We start from the raw sequence: 16,824 nt of genomic DNA, 5'->3' as shown, positions 1-16,824 counted from the left end.
GCCATACCTTTTAGCTCCCTGGTACAGAAGAGCTGGCGCACTAAATATGAAGTTGTGGCAGATGTCTGTGGAGGGGGTCTTGGCCACGCCCTGGCTCTTCTCCAGACAGATGTCTGTGGAGGGGGTCTTGGCCACGCTCTGGCTGTTCTCCAGACAGATGTCTGTGGAGGGGGTCTTGGCCACGCTCAGGCTGTTCTCCAGACAGATGTCTGTGGAGGGGGTCTTGGCCACGCTCTGGCTGTTCTCCAGACAGATGTCTGTGGAGGGGGTCTTGGCCACGCTCTGGCTGTTCTCCAGACAGATGTCTGTGGAGGGGGTCTTGGCCACGCTCTGGCTGTTCTCCAGACAGATGTCTGTGGAGGGGGTCTTGGCCACGCTCTGGCTGTTCTCCAGACAGATGTCTGTGGAGGGGGTCTTGGCCACGCTCAGGTTGTTCTCCAGACAGATGTCTGTGGAGGGGGTCTTGGCCACGCTCTGGCTGTTCTCCAGACAGATGTCTGTGGAGGGGGTCTTGGCCACGCTCTGGCTGTTCTCCAGACAGATGTCTGTGGAGGGGGTCTTGGCCACGCTCTGGCTGTTCTCCAGACAGATGTCTGTGGAGGGGGTCTTGGCCACGCTCTGGCTGTTCTCCAGACAGATGTCTGTGGAGGGGGTCTTGGCCACGCTCTGGCTGTTCTCCAGACAGCGGTAATGCTGTAAGTGTTACCATTGTCAATGGAAGGATCGGACCAAGGTGCAAGGTGGTAGGCATACATTTTAATTTATTAAATGAACACCAAAAAAACAACAAATACGTAACGTCTAGGGCTAAACAGCACGGTACCAAAAACAAGATCCCACAAACTACAGGTGAAAACGGCTGCCTAATTATGATCCCCATTCAGAGACAACGATAGACAGCTGCCTCTGATTGGGAACCATAACCATAACCATAACCACACCCTGACCTAACCAAATAGAGAATTAGAAGGATCTCTAAGGTCAGGGCGTGACAGGAACATGTTCCAGGCACTGCTCTTGGCCACGTCACCTCTCTCAGAACCAGTAAAGATCTCCAGGTTTTTACAGTGAGGCATCAGCACAATCTGTAGAGACGGCAGAAAGATAAGGGAGGTGGAATTAGATTTCGTTGAAGGCTAAATCCTAACTTGAGATCCTTGTAGCAGAAAATGTTATGCAAGTGACATCACTGCATGGTTAACGCAAAGGTCTCAGTTGTGTCTAGGTGTTTAACAGTGTGTGTGTGTGGTAACTAACCAAGTCAATGATTGTATATGGGGACTGGACATCACTGAGTGCAGAGTAGAGGAACAAGCTCAGGCGAACAGTGTATTTCATCCCTGCCTTGAAACACATTGGTTTTGGGAGAACCAAACATCTGAGGAGACGACAGAGGGGGGAGAGAGAGAGAGAGAGAGAGAGAGATGTCACAAAACACTGCACTAAATCAGACTCAAGAAAAGTGTCAGTATGCCGCTCGTCAGTCAGTATGGCTCAGTATTGAACAGCCTGCTGTCATTTCATGCCCAACTCTCCTCGTGAAACGCTATCCTCCTATAGGTTAACACTTCATCCTTTGCCTAACCTACTTATATATAGTACATTCAGTATGAAGACATTCTCTCTATAGAACCATCTTTTTAACCAATAGACAGCAGTTGGTCAAGGTCAATTACACATCACCCTCTCAGTACCACTAATGATTAAGTGATTGTTGGATGTCATGGTTACCGGTTCGATTTTCCAACGGGACCAGTATGAAAAAGTACAAAAATGTACTCGACTTACCTGTACCCCCACGGTACCCCCTGTATATAGCCTCATTATTGTTAATGTATTGTTACTTGTTTTGTTTTTTTAGTCAATATTTTCTTAACTCTATTTTCTTAAAACTACATTGTTGGTTAAGGGCTTGTAAGTAAGCATTTCACGGTAAGGTCTATATTTGTTGTATTCCGTGCATGTGACAAATAAAATTTGATTTGAATTTAAATGTCTGCACTCACCACTGTAAGTCTCTCTGGATAGGAGTATCTGCTACATGACCAACATGTCAAAAATAATACAGATACATGTGGGGGGGAAGAGAGAAAGAGGGAAAAGAGGGGGGGCACTTAACACAATAAAATAACATACAACTAACCAGGGGGAGAGAGAGGAAGAGACTGGGGAAGAGGAAGAGGGGAGAGAGAGGAAGAGACGGGGGAAGAGGAAGAGGGGAGAGAGGAAGAGACGGGGGAAGAGGAAGAGGGGAGAGAGAGGAAGAGACGGGGGAAGAGGTAGAGGGGAGAGAGGAAGAGACGGGGGAAGAGGAAGAGGGGAGAGAGAGGAAGAGACGGGGGAAGAGGAAGAGGGGAGAGAGAGGAAGAGACGGGGGAAGAGGAAGAGGGGAGAGAGAGGAAGAGGGGAGAGAGAAAGAGACGGGGGAAGAGGAAGAGGGGAGAGAGAGGAAGAGACGGGGGAAGAGGAAGAGGGGAGAGAGAGGAAGAGACGGGGGAAGAGGGAGAGGGGAGAGAGAGGAAGAGACGGGGGAAGAGGAAGAGACGGGGGAAGAGGAAGAGACGGGGGAAGAGGAAGAGGGGAGAGAGAGGAAGAGACGGGGGAAGAGGAAGAGGTGAGAGAGAGGAAGAGACAGGGTAAGAGGAAGAGGGGAGAGAGAGGAAGAGACGGGGGAAGAGGAAGAGGGGAGAGAGAGGAAGAGACGGGGGAAGAAGAAGAGGGAGAGAGAGGAAGAGACGGGGAAGAGGAAGAGGGGAGAGAGGAAGAGATGGGGGAAGAGGAAGAGGGGAGAGAGAGGAAGAGACGGGGAAGAGGAAGAGGGGAGAGAGAGGAAGAGACGGGGGAAGAGGAAGAGGGGAGAGAGAGGAAGAGACGGGGGAAGAGGAAGAGGGGAGAGAGGAAGAGACGGGGGAAGAGGAGGAGGGGAGAGAGAGGAAGAGACGGGGGAAGAGGAAGAGGGGAGAGAGAGGAAGAGACGGGGGAAGAGGAAGAGGGGAGAGAGAGGAAGAGACGGGGAAGAGGAAGAGGGGAAGAGAGGAAGAGACGGGGGAAGAGGAAGAGGGAGAGAGAGGAAGAGACGGGGGAAGAGGAAGAGGGGAAGAGAGAGGAAGAGACGGGGAAGAGGAAGAGGGGAGAGAGAGGAAGAGACGGGGGAAGAGGAAGAGGGGAGAGAGAGGAAGAGACGGGGGAAGAGGAAGAGGGGAGAGAGGAAGAGACGGGGGAAGAGGAAGAGGGGAGAGAGAGGAAGAGATGGGGGAAGAGGAAGAGGGGAGAGAGGAAGAGACGGGGGAAGAGGAAGTGGGGAGAGAGAGAGGAAGAGACGGGAGAAGAGGAAGAGGGGAGAGAGAGGAAGAGACGGGGGAAGAGGAAGAGGGGAGAGAGGAAGTGACGGGGGAAGAGGAAGAGGGGAGAGAGAGGAAGAGACGGGGGAAGAGGAAGAGGGGAGAGAGAGGAAGAGACGGGGGAAGAGGAAGAGGGGAGAGAGAGGAAGAGACGGGGGAAGAGGAAGAGGGGAGAGAGGAAGAGACGGGGGAAGAGGAAGAGGGGAGAGAGAGGAAGAGACGGGGAAGAGGAAGAGGGGAGAGAGAGGAAGAGACGGGGGAAGAGGAAGAGGGGAGAGAGAGGAAGAGACAGGGGAAGAGGAAGAGGGGAGGAGAGGAAGAGACGGGGGAAGAGGGAAGAGGGGAGAGAGAGGAAGAAGACGGGGGAAGAGGAAGAGGGGAGAGAGAGGAAGAGGGGAGAGAGGAAGAGACGGGGGAAGAGAAGAGACGGGGGAAGAGGAGGAGGGAGAGAGAGGAAGAGACGGGGGAAGAGGAAGAGGGAAAGAGAGGAAGAGACGGGGGAAGAGGAAGAGGGGAGAGAGAGGAAGAGACGGGGGAAGAGGAAGAGGGGAGAGAGAGGAAGAGACAGGGTAAGAGGAAGAGGGGAGAGAGAGGAAGAGACGGGGTAAGAGGAAGAGGGAGAGAGAGGAAGAGGACCAGGGGAAGAGGAAGAGGGGAGAGAGAGGAAGAGACGGGGGAAGAGGAAGAGGGTGAGAGAGAGGAAAGAGACGGGGGAAGAGGAAGAGGGGAGAGAGAGGAAGAGACGGGGGAAGAGGGAAGAGGGGAGAGAGAGGAAGAGAACGGGGGAAGAGGAAGAGGGGAGAGAGGAGAAGACGGGGGAAGAGGAAGAGGGGAGAGAGAGGAAGAGATGGGGGAAGAGGAAGAGGGGAGAGAGGAAGAGACGGGGGGAAGAGGAAGTGGGGAGAGAGAGAGGAAGAGACGGGGGAAGAGGAAGAGGGAGAGAGAGGAAGAGACGGGGGAAGAGGAAGAGGGGAGAGAGGAAGTGACGGGGGAAGAGGAAGAGGGGAGAGAGAGGAAGAGACGGGGGAAGAGGAAGAGGGGAGAGAGAGGAAGAGACGGGGGAAGAGGAAGAGGGGAGAGAGGAAGAGACGGGGGAAGTGGAAGAGGGGAGAGAGAGGAAAAGACGGGGGAAGAGGAAGAGGAGAGAGAGGAAGAGATGGGGGAAGAGGAAGAGGGAGAGAGGAAGAGACGGGGAAGAGGAAGAGACGGGGGAAGAGGAAGAGGGGAGAGAGAGGAAGAGACAGGGGAAGAGGAAGAGGGGAGAGAGGAAGAGACGGGGGAAGTGGATGAGGGGAGAGAGAGGAAAAGACGGGGGAAGAGGAAGAGGAGAAAGAGGAAAGAGATGGGGGAAAGAGGAAGAGGGGAGAGAGGAAGAGACGGGGGAAGAGGAAGAGACGGTGGAAGAGGAAGAGGGGAGAGAGAGGAAGAGACGGGGGAAGAGGAAGAGACGGGGGAAGAGGAAGAGGGGAGAGAGAAGAGACGGGGAAGAGGAAGAGGGAGAGAGGAAGAGACGGGGGAAGAGGAGAGAGAGAGACGGGGGAAGAGGAAGAGGGAGAGAGAGGAAGAGACGGGAAGAGGGAGAGGGGAGAGAGAGGAAGAGACGGGGAAGAGGAGGAGGGAGAGAAGGAAAAGACGGTGGAAGAGGAAGGGGGAGAGAGGAAGAAGACGGGGGAAGAGGAAGAGGTGAGAGAGGAAGAAGAGACAGGGGAAGAGGAAGAGGGGAGAGAGGAAAGACGGGGGAAGAGGAAGAGGGGAGAGAGGAAGAGACAGGGGAAGAGGAAGAGGGGAGAGAGGAAGAGACGGGAGGGAAGAGGAAGAGGGAAGAGAGGAAGAGACGGGGGAAGGGAGAGGGAGAGAGAGGAAGAGACGGGGGAAGAGGAAGAGGGAGAGAGAGGAAGAGACGGGGGAAGAGGAAGAGGGGAGAGAGAGGAAGAGACGGGGAAGAGGAAGAGGGGAGAGAGAGGAAGAGACGGGGGAAGAGGAGAGGGAGAGATAGGAAAAGAGAGGGGTGAAGAGGAAGAGGGGAAAGAGGAAGAGACGGGGGAAGAGGAAGAGGGGAGAGAGAGAAGAGATGGGGGAAGAGGAAGAGGGGAGAGAGGAAGAGACGGGGGAAGAGGAAGAGGGGAGAGAGAGAGGAAGAGACGGGGGAAGAGGAAGAGGGGAGAAGAGGAAGACGGGGGGAAGAGGAAGAGGGGAGAGAGAGGAAGAGACAGGGGAAGAGAAGAGGGGAGAGAGGAAGAGACGGGGGAAGAGGAGGAGGGAGAGAGAGGAAAAGACGGGGGAAGAGGAAGAGGAGAGAGAGGAAGAGATGGGGGAAGAGGAAGAGGGGAGAGAGGAAGAGACGGGGGAAGAGGAAGAGGGGAGAGAGAGGAAGAGACGGGGGAAGAGGAAGAGGGAGAGAGAGGAAGAGACGGGGAAGAGGAAGAGGGAGAGAGGAAGAGACGGGGGAAGAGGAAGAGGGGAGAGAGGAAGAGACGGGGGAAGAGGAAGAGGGGAGAGAGAGGAAGAGACGGGGGAAGAGGAAGAGGAGAGAGAGACGGGGGAAGAGGAAGAGGGGAGAGAGGAAGAGACGGGGGAAGAGGAAGAGGGGAGAGAGAGGAAGAGACGGGGAAGAGGGAGAGGGGAGAGAGAGGAAGAGACGGGGGAAGAGGAAGAGGGGAGAGAGGAAGAGACGGGGGAAGAGGAAGAGGGGAGAGAGAGGAAGAGACGGGGGAAGAGGAAGAGGGGAGAGAGAGTAAAAGACGGGGGAAGAGGAAGAGGAGAGAGAGGAAAAGACGGGGGAAGAGGAAGGGGGAGAGAGGAAGAGACGGGGGAAGAGGAAGAGGAGAGAGAGGAAGAGACAGGGGAAGAGGAAGAGGGGAGAGAGGAAGAGACGGGGGAAGAGGAAGAGGGGAGAGAGGAAGAGACAGGGGAAGAGGAAGAGGGGAGAGAGGAAGAGACGGGGGAAGAGGAAGAGGGGAGAGAGGAAGAGACGGGGGAAGAGGAAGAGGGGAGAGAGGAAGAGACGGGGGAAGAGGAAGAGGAGAGAGAGGAAGAGATGGGGAAGAGGAAGAGGGGAGAGAGAGGAAGAGACGGGGGAAGAGGAAGAGGGGAGAGAGGAAGAGACGGGGGAAGAGGAAGAGGGGAGAGAGGAAGCGACGGGGGAAGAGGAAGAGGGGAGAGAGGAAGAGACGGGGGAAGAGGAAGAGGAAGGCATTGACTTTAAAAAGAATGGACAAAGCCAAAGATGACATCACTCCATTGTTTCCTATGTGAAGTCTCAGTGGCAGATCAGGAATGTCATTTTAGCATGTCGATATCTTGCTTCACGGAGGAGTTTTGGGAAATATTGCATGAGCAGTTTGAGCTGCTCTAGGAAGTGATGTTGCAGGTTAGCTCAGTGCTGCCACCTCTCATGGAGTATCTCAAGTTTAAGGCCGACCAGGGTACTGCAGGCGGCAAATTATCCTTAAATTATAAAATAATATGTTCAAGGATATATATCTGGTGAAATAGAAGCAAGTATTGGTACCATGATTGTGTTTAAAAAATACATACAAAAATGTATACACAAATATTGCCTACGAAGATTGCCATACTACCTTTGACTATAATTGGGGATCCTGCCTTCTGAAGACATTGCCTTCAGTACTCCGGTTAGCCTTTAACTTGAAATCCTCAATGAAAGGGGGCATTCTCCCCTGGAGGAAGGAGAGGAGGACAAGAGATGAGGGAGAGAAAGTGAAGGGTCATGTTCAGTGTGCCACACCAAAATGCTAGTCTTATTTCACAGAGACACTTGACCGGTCCCAGGGACTCGACTCATTAGCCCCTCCTCGACTAATCAGGTCTGCACAAGTTTCTAATAATTGCATTCATTAATTAATAATCGACTCATTAGCCACTACTCAAACAATCAGTTCTGCACAAGTTTCTAATCTATTTATTTATTCATTAAGACCTTTCTGTTATAAACACACTTATAAAAAGTGATTGATTGTTGAAGGGTTACTCAATTCTGACGTCTACTATGACATACACACATTCCACTCTACATTCACTGGGCCCCTCTACCCAAGGTTTGATGTTAGCTACTCAGTGTTTCAGTGTTTCTGTGTCAGGTAGAATAGCCTTCTGTATCCCAGAGGAACAACTAAGTCTTCAGAGAAGTCACACTTCTGTTCAAACACAACTGGGTGACTTGATGGGATATGTTTCACTCTCATCATGACATTAACGTTTTAATATCCATGAATATACATCCCTGAAGTTGACAGACCTTGTAAACTAGAATTACCACACTGCTGTAAAAATGTCTCATTTGGAAAATCATTGATCTTGTTATTGCTTTTCCTTATTGTTTGTAAATAGAATGTCTGTAGAATGTTTCTTTGTAAAATTGTTGACAAAACAATCCTGCTTCTGAATGACCTCAATTACAATGTGACATATTTGACTAAATAAGATGTGGTTGAGAATATGTCAGAAGGACATCAGTGGGTGTTTCAGAGGCTTTATCAGTCAGCTGCACAGAGACACTATTCAGTGGCGAGAGAAACACAACAAAGGGACAATTTAAAGGAACAAAGGCAGCCACTTCCTGCAGGCCATGCTGTCTGCAAATCAGAACAAAACCTCCCACAACCTCCCACAAACCCTAAGGAGACCTTAAGACAACCATTCAGACAGACTTCCACAAACCACCAGATGACCTTACAAACTTTCAGGGTTCATGTACTGTACTGTACTGTACTGTACTGTACTGTACTGTACTGTACTGTACTGTACTGTACTGTACTGTACTGTACTGTACTGTACTGTACTGTACTGTATATCATCATATATCATCAGCTGTCCGGGTGGCTGGTCTCAGACGATCCCACAGGTGAAGAAGCCAGATGTGAAGGTCCTGAGCTGACGTGGTTACATGTGGTCTGCGGTTGTGAAGCCGGTTGGACGTACTGCCAAATTCTCTAAAATGACATTGGAGGCAGCTTGTGTTAGAGAAATTAACATACAATTATCTGGCAACCAATCTGGTGGACATTCCTGCATTCAGCATGACAATTGCACGCTCCCTCAAAACTTGAGACATCTGTGGCATTATGTTGTGTCCAACACAAGGTGCACCTGTGTAATGATCATGCTGTTTAATCAGCTTCTTGATATGTCACACCTGTCCATTGGATGGATTATCTTGGCAAAGGAGAAATGCTCACAAACAGAGATGTAAACAAATTTGTGCACAACATTTTAGAGAAATACGCTTTTTGTGTGTATAGAACATCTCTGGTATCTTTTATTTTAACTCATGAAACATGGGACCAACACTTTACATGTTGCGGTAATATTTTTGTTCAGTATAGCATCATAACTGAAATACAAGACGTCAGATACACAAGTGACACACTTCTTGTGTTCTGGTGGAGGGATCTGAGAGATGATCGGCTATGCTACTTCAATGCAGGAATAAAGGGATCAGGCTTGATGGACAGGTCTGTCAGGATGAGCTGATCAATGCCGACCTCACCCCACCCCTTACAACACAAACACACACACGGCCCTGAGTCAAATAGAGTAATCAAACTGACAAAGGGAAATGCAGATTACCTGTTGCCGTGACTACAGCAGCTGAACTGTGTCACAGAGTAAACCCACCCAGACCAAGGCCTAATTTGAGCTTGCCTAACACACACCATGAAATCTGAGATAGGTCTAGATCAACATGACAGGTGAACCGTGATGGCCAAAGGTAGCGTTATAATCAACCATGTAGCCATGTTAAGTAAGTCGCATTTACACACGTGTGTGTGTTTGTGTGAATAGAAAGTGTTGATGGTGTATATGAGTATACAAAGTGCTTTTTACATGTCGTTCAATTTTGTTTTTTTTACAACTGTGCTAGTGCGAAACTGAGTTTGTGTGTAAATGTGAGTTTGTGTGTGAGCCCTCCAAGGTTAGTTTTTTGTGCCTGTCTGTGTTTAGATGACTCCCGAGTGGTGCAGCAGTCTAATAGGCTGACCACACTGCTCGCGTAGCGTGTGCGAGCGTTGCAAAATAAATGTAGAAATCTATGTTATTCAATTATTGCACCCACACTGCTCGTGCGCGCCAACGAGTGTCTGCATTGCAAAGGGCTAAAATAGAAATCAGTTCTATTTCTGACGCAGATCACGCTGCAAGTCCTGCCTCTCCCATCTCCTCATTGGTTTATAGAAGCAGGTACCCACGTGCCATCTCCTCATTGGTTATACCCACGTGGGTGATTGAAAGACGAACTGTTTTGCCGGTCGGTGTAGTAATACTATGAAAGTTTAGATGCCAATCACCATATAAGTTCAAAGATGAAAAAACCTGGAAGGAGTAGAGATGACTAGAAATTATTTGGTTGACCGTTTTATGTGTGGATTAATTGTCGGAGTAGAGGACCTTGTGCATTTCAGGTAAAATAACAACTCAATGTTTATATCCCAGGACAAATTAGCTAGTAACAGCAAGCTAGCTAAATAGGACAATTTAGCTAGCAAGTGCAAGCTAACTAGCCATAAATGTTTAATGCTTTTCGACCTGTCCCAAATTAATGTAATTGGTTCAGAGTTTGTTTTGATATTTTAACCTGCACGTCGTAATCACGTTTGTTGTAGGGGGACAAAATAAATGTATGCATGGTGGTGCACGTGCGCGCAGCCGGTTTGGGTTCCGTGTAAGGCAATGCATCTCAGGGCTACAGGCGTCACTACAGACCCTGGTTCAATCCCGGGCTGTATCACAACCGGCCGTGATCGGGAGTCCCATAGGGCGGCGCACAATTGGTCCAGCGTTGTCCGGATTAGGGGAGGGTTTGGCCAGGGTAGGCCGTCATTGTAAAATAAGAATTTGTTCTTAACTTACTTGGCATTAACTAAAGGTTAAATAAAAATACAAAATAAATAAGATGTGTAGGTTAGAGGTTGGGATTTAGGTGTCATATTCTGCATGTGCCACTGCCAGCCCAGGGATAGGGCAGTTGGAGGCCTGAGCCTCAGAGAACAACCCACACCAGTCACCCTTGCAACAGCACCCTCCAGGCCCCAGCCATGGTCCCCTCCCCCGGCCCTGTCTAATCAGTGTGTGTGGGTGTGTAGGAGGGCCAGCACTAACAGCTGGCAGCCTGCCTGCCCCATCATCACTCCCCCACCACTTACCCCAGACTGGGTAATCACAGCCATATGATTTCTCAGCACCCTCGGTGGCTGCCACACCTGCCCCTTCCCTCACTGGTGGGATGTCCCTTCTGGGACACATGGGGGGAGGGTTGGTGGGGTACAGATGGTGTCTACTTACCAACTAAACAGTTGAAAGTGCAATGAGGACAGAGAAGAGTAACCTCTGTTGCTTAATGAGATAAGCAAGAGATCACTGGAGAGAAATTCTTTGTTTTGGAAAAAAACGTAATGAGTGAAGCATCATACAGCCAGTTGTGGTCCGATACCAATGTGTTATAGTGGCAGCCTTTGCTTGTGTTGGTCTCAAGATTTCCTCAGATTCTGATAGGTTGCATATCTGTCACAAAATCTTTATTGCAGATTTCATACTTTTATTACATGGATATAATACATTTTGGGGGTGAAAGATCATGGAATGAGAAAGGGAAAGGGAGATACCTAGTCAGTTGTACAACTGAATGTATTCAACTGAAATGTGTCTTCCGCATTTAGCCCAACCCCTCTGAATCAAAGAGGTGCAGGGGGCTGTCTTAATTGACATCCACATCATCGGCACCCGGGGAACAGTGGGTTAACTGCCTTGCTCAGGGGCAGAACGACAGATGTTTACCAAAGAAACTAGCCCTGTATGTACGTATGTGTATGTAAGTGATTGTTAGGTGCTCAGCAAATGGAACGTTGACTATGACACACACCAGTGTGGTTCGGTGATATTCCTCCTCATTATGTCAGATGATATATACTGAATATATGTACAGTACCAGCCAAAGGTTTGGACACACCTATTCATTCAAAGATTTTTATTTATTTTTACTATTTTTTACATTGTAGAATAATAGTGAAGACATCAAAACTATGAAATAACACATTTGGAATCATGTAGTAACCAAAAAAGTGTTAAACAAATAAAAAATGATTTTAGATTCTTCAAAGTAGCCAACTTTTGCCTTGATGATAGCTTTGCACACTCTTGGCATTCTCTCAAACAGCTTCATGAGGTAGTCACCTGGAATGCATTTATATTAACAGGTGTGCCTTGTTAAAAGTTCATTTGTGGAATTTCTTTCCTTCTTAATGAATGTGTTTGAGACAATCAGATGTGTTGTGACAAGGTAGGGGTGGGATACAGAAGAAAGCCCTATTTGGTAAAATACCAAGTCCATATTCTGTGTATACCTTGTTAAATGCAGTCTCTATGCAGGTTTAAACGCAACAGACACCCAATGATCTTCACAATCGTTTGAGTTCTTGGTCCCTTTCATCAACACAAACTGTCAGTATTGGAGGTAGTAACTAGATAGAGTTTTTACCAGCAATCATTTACAGATTGATGAGATTGAATGCAAATACTGACCCAGGGAAACACCTCATTCAGTGACTGGATCAACACAGACTCTAATGTTTAAATCCATTAAACAGCACTTTATAAAGCTTTGAAAAGGTATAGCCACTTCTGATTATGATCATGTGTGTTGTGTTAAAGAAAGAAAGTATGCATTTTCCTTTCTAGCCATTAAATCTAGTTAAGGAGGAAATCGACGCCTTTGCAGCCTAAATGGAGAATGTATAGCCAGCTGCATATTCCCTTTGGACAGTCAAATGAAATGACTCAATATCACCATCTGCCGGATTTTGGACTAACGATGGTGGGGGTTGGGGTATCTGACATAGGGGACTGGATCAGTTCTTGATTTGGACTGAATTAGGTGCTGGTACTCATTTTGGGTTCTGGTAGGCCTACTGTTTATATTTAGGAGCAGGAGCTCCACAATACTTTTGAGCTCATATTCTATAAAAGGAATAGGAGGTCAAGCAGTAGAACATTTGAGGTGCCGGTACTCTGCTCCAGTGAGCTCCTGCCCATGTCAAGCTACACTGGATGTGCTCATTCTGCCCAAACCTGCAGTAGATAAAACAAACTCAGAAATGAAATTTAAAGCTTCATATTCAGGACATCATGATGAAATACTGGACCTTGTGAATAAGGAAAGAATGACGTAAACAATGCGGTGTTCTTTACAGCTCCGGCCGGTAGAAGGGCTCAGCAGCATTCACTACAAAGGGCGAAACGAGGGTCAGAACAGAACATGATGCGGACGTGACGTAGGCGTCATTCACTGGGGACCTTTATTCCGCTGCCGCAGCAGCCCGGCCGGTAACGAGAGGAGGGGTACACGGTCAGTCAGGATTGGATTGCGCAGGCTACAATATAACCGGATATATTTATAAATAGGGGCCTATATTAATCGATTTTAAAATAAGAACATAATATTAATTGTAGAAAACGCCGACTGAACAGAGACAAACCCCTCCTCTCTCGTTAGGCTACTTCTTTGTCGACGCATCTATTCTGCACTGGGTTCTCTTGTTCTAGTCGGAGAATTGAAAAACTTCGTTCAAATACATATTTTTATATAAATAAATGGATGATTACGAGTTCGGTTTATTACAGACAGCGACCATTGGACACAACTCTACCCTTCTCGACGGACGCGCTTTCTGATCCTAATGCTCCTCCTCTTCTGCGGTTTCCATCGGCCAGTTGTGCCCCGGCTCACCCTTGGTTTCGCGCAGTAGCCTCGCTGCCTTGTCCCCACTGTTCCTGTCAGCTGCTGCGCATCAGCAAAACATGCAGAATGAGTCTGTGGGGGTGACAACCGAACAACGACCCTAGTCAACAGAGGAAAACTACAGCAGCAACAACAACACAATCAATAAAACCGGGATACAGCAACCAAACCAACAACCAGCTAGGAGCCCTCACTTCCTCCACAACCACCTGAACCAGAATCCATAATTTCCATATTTTGGTCATTTTTGCCCGACGCAGTCTATCTGTGACCTTCAGCACGACCGGAAAATACATCAGCAGTTAAGTCAGAGAGCTGAGTTTGGCTGCACTGAGTCGCCCCCACCCCAAGGAAAATTCAGTCACCTGCCGCAGAGGCAGCCTTTCACCGCTCAAGTCTCCATCGAACCCGAGCGCAGCGCATACTCCAGACCGGGACAAATCAGCCGCTAGCCAGTGGAGGAGGTTGAAGCCGATGTGGAGACTGCCGCGTTGCCATCGCCCACTTCCGTAAATCCAAACAAGGTTAGGATCCAAATGGACTCCCCCATCACCCACCATATAAATAACAGCAATGGCAGTAGCACCGGCAATATGTTGTCCGGAGGACTCGGGAGCGGTTTTCCGAACCTCCAGAACCAAGAGATGCAGAACCCGAGTGGCGCCTCAGCTTCACCTCCCCTCCCTGGATTCGGAACCCCGTGGTCCGTTCAGACCAGCTCTCCACCACCACCCGTTTCTAACTCGGCCAACCCTATCCACCACTCAAACGCGATTAATCAGTTGCCTCATACCGACCCAGACAACAGCTTCTATCCCGGTATCCCCTCGTCTATCAACCCTGCCTTCTTCCAGAGTTTTTCTCCGGTGTCGACTAATCCATGCCCAGGGATTAACGTGCAGGGCTTCAGCAGCCAGTTCTCACCCCAGATCAACGCCCACCAGCAGCCGCAGCAGCAGAGCCGCAGGTCCCCCGTCAGCCCACAGATGCACCCCCAGCACCATCATCAGCACCAGCAGGGCGCCTTCCTGCAGCAGAGGAACAACTACAACCACCACCACCAGGTGAGCTCTATTCACCTGTTCACATGAAAACCCCACATCAGCATCCCCATAGACTAGAGGATTGAGCCTTTAAAATGACAGTTAGAAAGAAGTTGTTAAAGAGGTGGGAGATAATATCAGCATTTTTGTAAAGCTAATGTATGCTACTAGGCTTATACACACCTCTTAGATTGTATTGGGTTCAAGCCATGGTTATACATATATGTTATTACATGTTACTATGCAGAAGTGCATAAACCCTGTTATGATAATGAAAACTAATGTGGCCCTGTGCTCCCGGGACAGAAGGTCCATGTAGAAGGGCTGCCCAGCTAGGGTAGGGCAGGGGAGGGACTGACTGCATTATTCATAGACGAACCCCACACTGGCTTGTCTTCTCCAGTTGTCAGTTAACCTACAGCAAACAGTTTCAGGCCTGCCTCAACCCCCAAAACCATTATGGAGAAACTGCCAACCAGCACTCCTAATGGCTAGGACCTTCTCATGTGACACTGCTGAGATAAGGCATGACCTGAAAAGCAGCTATCTCTCTTTGGGTGTGTGTGTGTGTGTGTGTGTGTGTGTGTGTGTGTGTGTGTGTGTGTGTGTGTGTGTGTGTGTGTGTGTGTGTGTGTGTGTGTGTGTGTGTGTGTGTGTGTGTGTGTGTGTGTGTGTGTGTGTGTGTGTGTGTGTGTGTGTGTGTGTGTGTGAACGTGTGTGTGTGTGTGTGTGAACGTGTGTGTGTGTACCTTTCATCAATCTAAACCCATGACCATAGAAGGCAAATAGGTTTTATCTGTAATGCATTTGTCGTGTCCTCTGTTATACAGATAACTGCTGCTATACAGATGTAGGATCTTAATTTGAGCCAGTTTGCTACAGCAGGAAAATAATCATGCAGCAACAGGGAAGGGGAATTATTCTGTGGATTATAATTTATGGACATTTTTATAGGGCTTGATAAATCTTTCTTAAGGGAAAATCAAGTCTGAATTTTCAAAGTGGGAATTACGAACTTCAGAAGCCTTTTTAAACTTCAAATACACCACAAGTTTTAAATGTGCCGCATTGCAGGAACGTTCTCCTGCAACAGGGTGATCAAATGAAGATCCCACATCTGTATGCATAGTTTCTCCCTCAGTAGCAGGGCAGGGGAGGCTGACGGGGAGGGAGGGATGAGAGGCAAACAAGGGAGCATCACTGAATCTGACTTTTGTTCTCTGCTTGAGGCTGGCACAGAGCAGGGCATAGTCATCACTTATCACTGGTTCAGGCTGATGCTCTCTGTCTGAAGTCAGAGAGGCAGAGAGAGGCTGTACTGACATTGGGGGTCATGGGATTTTACTTGATGGGGGCGTATATCTGATAACCAGAGGCTATACACATAGCCCTCATCATGGGGGTGGGGTGATGCTATACGGTGGCCTGCCTGTGTCAGCTAGAAAGAACATCCCATCTGCAGCAATAGATTTGCTCTCAATCACAAGGGAGATTTCATGACTCCTATTTGCAGGCTCCAAAGTGCTATTGGCATCAAGAGCTGTACATACATACAGCATAGGGTAGGGGGCTGGAGACTGCTGCATGACAGCATTTGAGTGTGTGCATGAGAGAGTTGGTGGTGTCAGTGTGGATATTTGGTGGAGACAGACAGACAGACAGACAGACAGACAGACAGACAGACAGACAGACAGACAGACAGACAGACAGACAGACAGTAATGCATGTTGGTGGTGTCAGTGTGGATGTATGGTGGAGACAGACAGAGACAGTAATGAACGTTGGTGGAGACAGACAAACAGAGAGAGACAGTAATGAACGTTGGTGGAGACAGACAAACAGAGATAGACAGTAATGAACGTTGGTGGAGACAGACAGAGAGAGACAGTAATGAACGTTGGTGGAGACAGACAAACAGAGAGAGACAGTAATGAACGTTGGTGGAGACAGACAGAGAGAGACAGTAATGAACGTTGGTGGAGACAAACAGAGAGAGACAGTAATGAACGTTGGTGGAGACAGACAGAGAGAGATAGACAGTAATGAACGTTGGTGGAGACAGACAGAGAGAGACAGTAATGAACGTTGGTGGAGACAGACAGAGAGAGACAGTAATGAACGTTGGTGGAGACAAACAGAGAGTGACATTAATGAACGTTGGTGGAGACAGACAAACAGAGATAGACAGTAATGAACGTTGGTGGAGACAGACAGAGAGAGACAGTAATGAACGTTGGTGGAGACAAACAGAGAGAGACAGTAATGAACGTTGGTGGAGACAGACAGAGAGAGACAGTAATGAATGTTGGTGGAGACAGACAGAAAGAGACAGTAATGAACGTTGGTGGAGACAAACAGAGAGAGACAGTAATGAACGTTGGTGGAGACAGACAGAGAGAGACAGTAATGAACGTTGGTGGAGACAAACAGAGAGAGACAGTAATGAACGTTGGAGGAGACAAACAGAGATAGACAGTAATGAACGTTGGTGGAGACAGACAGAGAGAGACAGTGATGAACGTTGGTGGAGACAAACAGAGATAGACAGTAATGAACGTTGGTGGAGACAGACAGAGATAGACAGTAATGAACGTTGGTGGAGACAGACAAACAGAGAGAGACAGTAATGAACGTTGGTGGAGACAGACAAACAGAGATAGACAGTAATGAACGTTGGTGGAGACAG

The 16,824-nt window shown here is 48.6% G+C and overlaps 1 protein-coding gene across 4 annotated transcripts in view; it reads left to right on the top strand.

Moving 5' to 3' along the window:
• Nucleotides 1-11,316: 11,316 nt before the first annotated feature.
• Nucleotides 11,317-16,824, top strand: part of LOC109902700 (cytoplasmic polyadenylation element-binding protein 2) — a 37,400-nt gene continuing 31,892 nt past the window's right edge. For all 4 annotated transcript variants that reach the window (XM_020499285.2, XM_031785888.1, XM_031785887.1 and 1 more), the window contains exon 1: nt 11,317-14,159. In XM_020499285.2, the coding sequence (XP_020354874.1) occupies nt 13,632-14,159 (528 nt within the window). In that variant the 5' untranslated portion in view covers nt 11,317-13,631. The remainder of the gene's footprint in view (nt 14,160-16,824) is intronic.

This window comes from Oncorhynchus kisutch, linkage group LG13 (genome assembly GCF_002021735.2).
Source record: "Oncorhynchus kisutch isolate 150728-3 linkage group LG13, Okis_V2, whole genome shotgun sequence".
Classification (NCBI taxonomy): Eukaryota; Metazoa; Chordata; class Actinopteri; order Salmoniformes; family Salmonidae; genus Oncorhynchus; species Oncorhynchus kisutch.
The sequence above is the reverse complement of the archived record's forward strand: the minus strand, read 5'-3'. Positions and strand labels throughout refer to the sequence as shown.